Source organism: Lactuca serriola, chromosome 9 (assembly GCF_051521515.1).
Source record: "Lactuca serriola cultivar US96UC23 chromosome 9, Lser_US96UC23_V15, whole genome shotgun sequence".
Lineage (NCBI taxonomy): Eukaryota > Viridiplantae > Streptophyta > Magnoliopsida > Asterales > Asteraceae > Lactuca > Lactuca serriola.
This window is the reverse complement of record NC_136416.1, coordinates 15,349,139-15,359,681: the sequence shown is the minus strand read 5'-3', so window position 1 is coordinate 15,359,681 and position 10,543 is coordinate 15,349,139. Positions and strand designations below refer to the sequence as shown.

The 10,543-nt window shown below is 33.1% G+C and overlaps 1 protein-coding gene and 1 long non-coding RNA gene across 2 annotated transcripts; both read left to right on the top strand.

Annotated features, from left to right (window-relative positions):
- Positions 1 to 2,901: 2,901 nt before the first annotated feature.
- Positions 2,902 to 4,130, top strand: LOC145074673 (uncharacterized). The gene is made up of 2 exons (XR_013691986.1): positions 2,902 to 3,117; positions 3,381 to 4,130. It is a non-coding gene; the product is annotated as an uncharacterized LOC145074673 (long non-coding RNA).
- A 4,908-nt stretch (positions 4,131 to 9,038) lies between these two features.
- On the top strand, positions 9,039 to 10,110 carry LOC145074712 (uncharacterized). Its single transcript, XM_079021044.1, has 2 exons — positions 9,039 to 9,238; positions 9,315 to 10,110. Exons 1-2 carry the CDS (start codon positions 9,064 to 9,066, stop codon positions 10,094 to 10,096), a joined length of 957 nt encoding a protein of 318 aa, XP_078877170.1. The 5' UTR covers positions 9,039 to 9,063; the 3' UTR covers positions 10,097 to 10,110.
- The last annotated feature ends 433 nt before the right edge of the window (positions 10,111 to 10,543 follow it).

The window sequence follows — 10,543 nt, the reverse complement described above, 5'->3', positions numbered from 1 at the left end:
CTTTACCTGTGTTCGAAAAATACCATTGCGTTACCGGTGATAGTAGGTCAACCGCCACGTGTAATGTCACGTGGTTGCTGACATGGATTTTGTTGTTTATTATATACACATTATACCATTAAACTTTTTTTTTTTGTACACATTATACCATTAAACTTTTTCTTATACATATTTTACCATTAAACTTTTTTGTACTCATTTTTCCATTAATTTTATATAATTTATTAAAAAAAATAACATTTCAAAAAATACATGTTATTACATAAAAATGGGTTTTCTATCATTGTTACTCATTGATTTCGTAATGTTTAGGGGAGAGGGTTCATTTTTACAATGATTATAAGCACTCCCTTTTGCAACAACATCGACACTTATGTTGGTCATACATCGACTGAAAACCATATGTTGGTTATGTAGTATATATTATTATATCTAAATGTATAAACATATAAATACTCAATTATCCATTATTTTAGTTGAAGTTTAATACATTTAAATATATAAATATATAAACACTCTATTATCCATTATATTAGATTTCGAATACCCCCCCCCCCCCCCACGCGCTCTCCCTTCTTGATTATTGTTGATGATTAGAAATATGCATTAAAGTTATATTGTTGTTTACCGATAGGAAAATGACTTATAATGACAAGTTTATTAAAGCTTAGCTAAAATAATGAAGAGTTGATTATTTCTTAGACACTCTATAGGGAAGTCTCAAGTTCAAATCTTGTGGTTTTCAATCAATGTATGACCAACATAAATGTAAGATGTTGTTGCAAAAGGGAGTGCTTAGAATCATTGTAAAAATGAACCCTCTCCCCTAAACATTACAAAATCAAGGAGTAACAATGATGGAAAACCCATTTTTATGTAATAAAATGTATTTTTTGAAATGTTATTTTTTTAATAAATTACATAAAATTAATGCCAAAATGTGTACAAAAAAGTTTAATGATAAAATATGTACAAAAAAAGTTTAATGGTATAATGTGTACATAATAAACAGTAAAATTCATGTCAGCAACCACGTGGCATGACACGTGACGGTTGACTTACTATCACCGGTAACACAATGATATTTTTTGAACAAATGTAAAGTTTAATGGTCATATGTATATAAACTTTATAGTTGGTTGGCAATATGTATACAAAAAAAAAATTTAATGATATTTTTTGTATAATGCTGATACTTGGTTACCCTTACAAGTCATTTTCCCTAAATAGTAAAAGAAGTTGTGAAGTGACAAAACTTACCCTTAAAGTAATCGATGTTTAGCAAGACAAAGTGGGTCAAAGACTGATAATGAAACGCAAGTGTGAAGATATTGGTGTAAATGTAAAATAAAAAGTATGGTGGAATCGACAAAAGTGCCCCTAAACGAATCGATGGACAAATTATAAAATAAAAAAGGGGTTAACAAGAAACGGTGGGTCAAAGATTGCTATAATTGTGAAATAAAAAGCATGTATTTTGACAAATTACCCTGAACTAATGATGGAGAAAGTATAAAGGGGTGGGTCAAATCAAAGAATGAGAATGAATAAGAAGCATACGAATTGACAAAAATGTCCATGAACTAATCTATTAGTGGACAAAGTAAAAGGAGGTTAACAAGAGAAAGTAGGTTGGTGTTGAAAAAGAGTAAAAACAGCATAAGGACACTTGATGAATAATGAATGGGTTGCCCATGTGATTGTGTGAAGGCTTTTAGTTTTGGCTTCACTCCCTCATCACCTCTTATCTTTCTGCCGACATATCCCTTCATTTAACCACTTTCCAACTTTTGTCTTCTAACAAACGGATTTATGGAGGTTGTTATGAGGTTACAAATGTCATTATCCTTTTCAATTCTTTTTATACATTCTTTTTCCATGGGGGGTTTGTAGATCCATTCCTTTTAACACGAAAAATATATTATATTATAAGTTACGTAACTTATTTCTAAAAAGTACAAAAAATTAAAAAAATTCAAAGATCTCATTTTAGTAATCGGTCCAACAAGGTTAAGGACTACATGCTACTCAGAACCAAACATTATTAAATTAGAAAGCTCTTCAAACTATTTAGGTGTGTGTGTGTATACAAGTTATGCACAGATATTATGATGAGTTTAGTGATAATTTATTTTCATTAGATCGTGTAGCTATTTTATCTAATAATAAACCAATCCACCGCTATTATTGATACAGAGCTATCAATAATGGAATAGAAATCATGGCATTTTCTCACCACTTCATCATTCAAAAAAATACCCAACTTTATGCTGATTGCCAATCAAATCTAAATTAAAAGCATATAATTTTTTACAAATTCACACCATTATATTGTCGTTTTCTACAATTTGCAAGAATAAAAACGATCACTTTTGTATCTACATTTTCGAGATTTGTTCAAAATCAATGTATTTTTTCAAGCTACTGTTTTCTCGACAATTCTTTAGATATTTAATGCCAAAACGCCAAAACAATTCTGATAAGACTTCATGTTTTTTACAAATAAAACAAGGATTTTTAGTTCATGTTCTGGGCCGGTGATAACAAAAACATAATCAATTTTTAAGCAGGAAAAGAACCGGAATACAAAAAGACTATTTGAAAAACTAAAAGTCTAAAATTATAAGAGTAGATTATGATCCAAAGAGAGCCATGGCTCATTGCTGAAAATTGATTTGCCACATATCGAATCACAAAAGAGAACAAAAAGAATGCTTGACAATTAAACAGAAACCATTATACTTGTAATCTTGTTTCTACATATGAATCAAATTTGTGTCAAATGTGTAAAGTTATGAATTGTTTTTCAAAATTGGATGCTTACCTATTTTAATTGAAAACGGGTCTCATGGATCCATGGATTCCAAAGTTAAAAAGAACCCGCTATATATGAAGGTTGGTTTGACAAAAAAAAAATGCAACTTTTTGCCACATTGTAAGCTAAAATTTTCGTCATTTTCTAGCCTTGTAAATCCAAATCATACACTACAAGTGGATTTATGCCTTTGTGAGTTCAACACTGGGTTGATTGATTCTTCACACAATATCATAATTTCACACACTATTTCCCCTCTTTCTCTATCCAAGGCTCTCAAGAACTCGTCCAAACAATAAAAGGTATTTCAATGCTTCTAATATCTCAGTGTCAACAATCCATGCATAATATTTTTGATATGAATGATTTGGGTTAATGGCGCTCTGTCATGGAAATAAATTTATATATCTGTGCAAACATTTACTTAATGACTTTATGTATCTATGATTCTTTAGACAGATGCCTAGAGCTATTCACTTCACAAATGTCTGATTTACAACTTCAACCCTAAAACATCTTATCCATCATCAATGTGCATATCACTAATCCAAATAACAAATTTCAGCATTGATAGTACAGGAAACAGAGGTCCTACTTTAAGACAATTAGCTAACAAGGAACAGAATCAAGTTAATCAAACAAATTTCCAGTTCCAAGTTCACAGAATCAGTTTAATCAAAACACAATTTCATGTTGCAAGTTTCACAGGATCAACATATCCAATCTGATTCCCGTTCTGGAATATTCAACAGAATCAGCACTTATTTGATCGGCTTCAACAATGCATTCAAGTAAGACTTACAAGCAAAGAAAAAACAGTAGCTAAGTCAACAACAATCGTCTATCAAACAGATCAGGAAAAGCTGACCTGTTTCTCAAATTGACTCTAAGATTCTACCACGACGCTTTCTTAACTCCGTGCAAAAGACCTCGGGATGCTAAATCACGAAACACGATACGAGAAACTCGAAACATCTGATAAACGGAACGAGCACGACCAGTGAAAACACACCGATTCACTGCTCGAGTGAACGAACTGTTTCTCGGCAAATCAGCCAGCTTACAACGATGTTTCTCCCGCACGTCATTTGGAAGATCGGTATCTTTAGAGAACGCTTTGTACAGTTTTCTCCTTAATTCGTACTTCTCAGCGAGCAATCTGCGTTGCTGATCTTGTATGTTTCGTTTATCCGACATCTGGCTAAGAACAAATCAAATCAAGTAATCGTCGGAGGGATGTTTTAAAGCCTTAAACCTGCTTGTCGTGATGGGTGAAGATTGAAGACGGAGAGGATGAACAACTGCAGGGCTCAAATGACTTTCGGCAATCAGAACCCTAGTTTTTACGGTATAATAATACAATTACACAATGTCCCCTAAAGTACTGGTTAATGTTCAGTTTTAGTACAGTTCTCTGGTTTTACACGTTGTTTAAAAAGTACAAATTTTGTATTTAATCTTGAAAGGATAATTATGTAAAAACTCTTAATTTTGATATAAATTTGTATACTTATCTTTTTTTTGGATTTTAGGTCTATGATAGCGGATATTTGCAATTTTATTTTTGATTTTATCATTTTATATATATTTTTGGTTCATTAAAGCATTTATGTTTGATATAAATATTCGATTTTATAGTATTTTTTTTCATAAAATCCCTTAAGTTTAGTTTTTTGGTTTATTAAAATTCACTAGATGTGTGTCTGTGCAAAGCGGCGACGATAAATAGTTTTTTTAACGAATACTTTTCTTACGGATAAATAATTATTAGATTTTATTATTAGTTGTTATGTAAAAAAAATTACTACTTTTAAATAAAATGATTATGTTTAGACCTTATATTTATATTGCACGTTTATATATTTAGTTTAAATTAATTAATACCGATGTCTTTTTTTTTAACAACACAAAATTAATACTGGTATCTAGTTTAAGAAATTTAAATTAATTTATATACATGAACTTAATATTTTAAAATTATCATGTTGATCCAAAATAATTTTTAATTGACATTCATTGATTCAAGTCTTCAAATTTTTGTCAAGTATTAATTATATTTATGCATTATTGATTTGTACAAAAAACTTTGTAACTTATACCTCTTAAAATTCAAGATGTGAATAATATGTTTTATAATATAGTATAAGATAAGTTTGGCTGAAATGTTTGGTTTTAGTGTTATTCCGTATTAGTGAACCTAAAATCCACAAAAAGATAAATCCATACATTTCTAACAAATTTAAAGGTTTTTATGTCATTAACCCCTTAAATCATGTTATAACTTGGTTAAACGTTAGCTTCCCAATAATAGTTCAGTCGCAAGGCCAAAAAGAAAGATGGAACCCCATTTGAAATCTCCATGCCTTAAGGATTTTTTTATTTTAGAAATTTATAAAAATAAATGGATTTTCACGTTTTGTTTTTAGTATATATATATATATATATATATATATATATATACATATATATATATATATATACATATATATATATATATGTATATATACAGAGAGAGAGCTAGGTTCAAATGTTTCTAGCAACTATTGTGTGCATGTATGCACCAATGAGAATTCAGGAAATAATAAATTATTAAATAAATTCAATAAGGGTATTTTGGAGATTTGGTATTCTAAATTAATGGAGGCATTTAATTGGAATCCTATAATTAAGGAAAGAAAATAAATATTTAACCTAATCTTTCTCTTATAGATTGTGAATCACGGGCAACATCAAAAGACTCCACCATTGGCAAAACCCTTCTTCCCTGTGGCTACCATCATCGTTGAAATATCTTGCTGTCATCATCACCATTCCCGTCTTCTTCATCAGATACTAGCATCGTCTCCATCCTATATCCAACGCCTCACATCACGGATTTCTCGTCGTCTTTCCTACATAGGCAATGCTTATGGAAGTGTTCCAACACCGATGGATACTGATCCCATATGTACTCTGTCATCTAGGTTACGACGTTTTTTGAACCATCCAAATCTGCAGTTAATCAGGTATTTTAAAGATTATATTTGTCCATGGTTTTTACTTAACCTAAATTACGTTCTCTAGAATTTTAGAGTATTAATTGCAACTAAAAGTCTGGTTGTTTTTCAAAGGCGAATTTAAGCATTAAAATACACAATCAAAATCGACACACTTTTATGGTTGCAAATAATCTTTAGATAATTTCACATAGTTATTAATTTAAATATGAAGATTGTCTGGTTGTTCTAATTATGTACTTCAAATCATTTCATTCTACTAAATCAAAGAATATTGGTACATTTGGTGGCTCACTGATTGGTCATTTGTATCAGTATGTTTAGTCATTACTTTTCATTTGTTAGACATGTTCATATTCGATTACTTTACTAAAATTTAGAAAGACAAAAATGCAAAAATGGTCCCTGTGGTTTGTCATTTTTTGTGGATATGGTCCAAACCTTTTAAAAATTGGATTTCTGGTCCTTATGGAGAGGTTTGTTTGTGGAACAAGCCCTTGGGGTTAACAGTCGTTTGTTTGTGGCTCTTAAACCCCTCACGTGCATTGCACATGAGGGCATAAATGTCATTTTACTTGAGGGACCATTTTTACAATTCCAGAAATAAACCCGCTTGTTACCGTCTTAGCGCCATATTACACACAAAATCACAAAATATTTAGTTATCTCTTCCACTTCCATCTAATTCGTCATTCGTTTTTAACGCAGAAACCCTAATCAAGATTTGGTCCAAGGTGTTTACTTGTTTTTGCTTTTCAACTGTAAATGGTGTTCGTAATGTGGGCGATTAGGCCAAAAGGCGAGACGTATGACATCACAAATGAATATGGTTAGTTTCAGTTATCCTCTGTTTACGAAATTTTGTTAGGTTTCTTGATGATCTGAAGAATAGAGCCAAAAATGCAAACATCTGATAATTTGTTACTTAATGTTTTTTGTATCTTGTAGAGCGTGTACCAACAATGTTCAGCATAAAGCTACACCATGGTGGAAATTTTACGAAGCTTCCAAACACGAAATATGTTAAAGGTGAAGTGAGATATATTGATTTAGTAGACATAGATGAGTTCTTAGTTCATGAGCTAGACGCAATGATGGTTGAGCTAGGTTACTCTGTACCCCCAGTAATATATTACCATTTTAGGATTCCTCATGAAGACTTGGATTTTGGCCTCAGAGCTTTAGGGAATGATGATGATGTCTTGAATTTGGCTCAGTATATTGGAGATAACAAGGTCATTGAAGTGTATACAGAACATGGACAAACTAATTTGCTGACCTATTTTATGTCTCCAAAAGGAAAGCAAAAAGTTATTATTAAGGAGCTCTGTGATGGTGATCTTCCAAAAGAAGCAAATGTACCTCAAATACCAGCAAAGCATAAAACCCCAATGATAGATGAAGCTGATGATCAAACACAGTTGGCAGGGTATATGTCCTTGATACTCTATGACAAAGTCCCTACAGAAGTTTCACCACAGTATAGAAGAAATGTAAGGGTGAACTCAATAGTTGGTCAAAGTTCTTGTGCCAAAAAACTTTGTTTAGTTGAATTGGATGATGTAGTAGAAGATCAAGGTGGTGATCATGCTAAATTGGATGATGTTGTACAAGATCAAGGTAGTGAGAATCCTAAATTAGATGATATGGTACAAGATCAAGCTGGTGAGCATGCTAACATGGATGATGTGGTTCAAGATCAAGAGGTTGAGCATGCTAACATGGATGATGTGGTTCAAGATCAAGGTGGTGACCATGATAACTTTGATTATGATGACTTTCATTATGATAACTTTTCTCATGATCACTTTGATCCTTTTGATGGAGAACATTATCAACCACCAGAAGATGAGAATGTTGAAGACCATCAGTCTGAACATGAAAAGTCTGCTGACAGTGATGATCTTGGGCAACAATCAGAAGAACAATATGATGAACTTGTTGATGATGAAAACAATGTATCAGAAGTGGAGGTGGATATGACTGACTTTAACCTCAATCTTGATAAGGATTATGGTTGTGTTCAAATGGATGGATTTCATAACGGGGTTGGGACAAATGATGAACATGAGGACATAGAAGTCATTGACAATGATAGATGGGATTCTTTAGATGAAGGGTCAGAAGATGAAAGGAAAAGAAGATGTGTTCTTAAAAATCTGGCTAAGGAGAAAAGATGCAGTCTTGGCAATATCCATAAGGCCAGTTTTTATGTTGGGCAAAAGTTTAAATCAAAGAAAGAATTGAAAGAAAAAATTGACATGCACGCACTAGAAACTAGGAGGAATTTATATTATAAAAAGAATGACAAGCTTAGACTTCGGGCATTGTGTAGAGGTGTAGTCCCTGTCATCAATGCAAGTGGGGTGGTGGGCCTTAATACCAAAAATAAAAGCAAGGGCAAAGAGGTCAATTCAGAAAAAGTAAATTGTAGTTGGTTCCTTCATGCTTCTAGGTCAAACACAGAATCTCCCTGGTTTGTAAGGACATTAAATGACAACCATACTTGCCTTCAAAGTAGGAAGATTAGAGCTTGCACTGCTACTTTTATATCCAAGCGAATCATGGACCAAATTGACACGAATCCAGGGATTCCTCTTCGAGCTTTGCAGGAACAACTTCAAAAGGACTTCGAGGTTGGTGTTTCTATTGACAAAGTATTCAGGGCCAAGGCTATTGCAACTAAGATCGTGGAGGGTGACTATACGAAACAATATGAGATCTTGAGGGACTATGTCCTTGAATTGCAAGCAACCAATCTTGACACAACTGTCAAGATTGATGTTTACAGTGAACAAAACCCATCAAACCCAACGAGGAGGTTTAAAAGAATCTACATTTGCTTAGGTCCCCTGAAAAAAGGTTTTAAGGCTGGCCTCAGGGATCTTTTGGGTTTCGATGGTGCGCATATGAAAGGACCATTTCCTGGGCAGGTTCTAACAGCAGTTGGGTTGGACTCTAACAATGGTATTTACCCCCTTGATTATGCCATTGTTGAGACAGAGAACAAAAGTAGTTGGGTATGGTTCTTGCAGTGTTTAGGAGAAGACTTGGATCTTGGTTCAAACTCTAACTTTACTTTTATCACAGATCGACAAAAGGTATCTCTTTCTAACTTGTATTATTAATTACTTATTATTATATAAACTAAATACTTAATTATTGTTATTGTTCTAGGGTTTAATACCAACAATAACCCAACTATTCCCATGTGCTGAGCACAGGTATTGTCTCAGGCACATACATCAGAACATGAGAGTGAAATGGAAATTGAAAGAGTACAAGGATCATTTATGGAGATGTGCAACTGCAACCACTGTACCTGAATTTGAACATTGCATGAAAGAATTTAGCAACTATGACAAGGAGGCATGTGAATGGCTTAGAAAGATTCCTCCAAAACACTGGGCAAGAAGCCATTTTACAGGTACATAAATTACCATAAATTACTATATGTTAAATGTGTACTTGTACTTAAAACAATATGTTAATTTTTTTAACAGGCAGAGCAATCTCTGATATACTGTTAAACAACCTTTGTGAGGTATTTAACAGCAAGATAATAGAGGGAAGAGATAAGCCTATCATAGGTTGTTTGGAGTATATTAGACAATACCTGATGAAGAGAATATGTAATGTTATGAAGGTGATGGACAAGGCAAAAGGGCCTTTAACACCCACTGCAACAACCATATTGGATGTAAACAAGTCTCATGCATCACATTACATTGCTAGGTGGAATGGGGGTGAGAAATACCAAGTCACTGGGGCATGGCAAGACCAACATGTTGTAGATGTTAGGAACAACACATGTACTTGCAGAAAGTGGGAGCTAATAGGCATCCCATGTAAACATGCCATTGCAACCCTTTATGAAATGACCAAGAACTCAGAGGATGTTGGTGACATTTACAGGTGGGTCAATAAGGTATACTGGTTGGATACATGGAAGAATGCATATTCCTATAAGGTAGAGCCCATAAAAGGAAGAATAATGTGGCCTAAAAGTTTGTGTCCCACCACACTTGTCCCTCCAATACATCACAAGCAACCAGGTAGGCCTACAAAGAAGAGGAAGAAAAGTGAGGATGAAAAATTGAGTCAGAGTCAAAGAGGGAGTCAAAGTCAGACTGGTACTCATGGTGTAAGTCAGGAAGAAGGCTGTAAAGTGGGTCCTGATGGAGTTCAAAAATTAACAAGGAAATATGTCAGTGTAACATGTGCAAAATGCAAAAACAAAGGTCACAACTCAAGGACATGCAAAGGTCAAGGAGGTGGAAGTTAGGTGGAAGTTGAAGATCAAGGTTGTGTTTGTTTTGGATGTTATTTGCTACTTTTGGAAGTGTTTTGATGTTAAACAACTTATGACTTATGGTTCTTTTGGTTTTCATTAGTATGATAAGTATTAGAACATATATATATGGTTGCATATTTTGGGATAATGTAATTGCACTATATGCTTGTAGTCTATTATGTAATTACAGCCTTGGTTATTATGGTTTTTTGTTATTGTTGTTTATTATAACCATTATAGTCAATTATTCACATTAACCTTTCTTTCACCTTACAAAAACTACAAAGAACCTTACAAACAACATAAGCAATTCCATAAAATTCATATTTATATCAGGAAGTCATTTACTACATACACAACTTACTTTGACCTTACAAACAACTACAAAGAACCTAGGTCAAAGTACCAAAAACCATTAATTCACCAAAAAACCACACT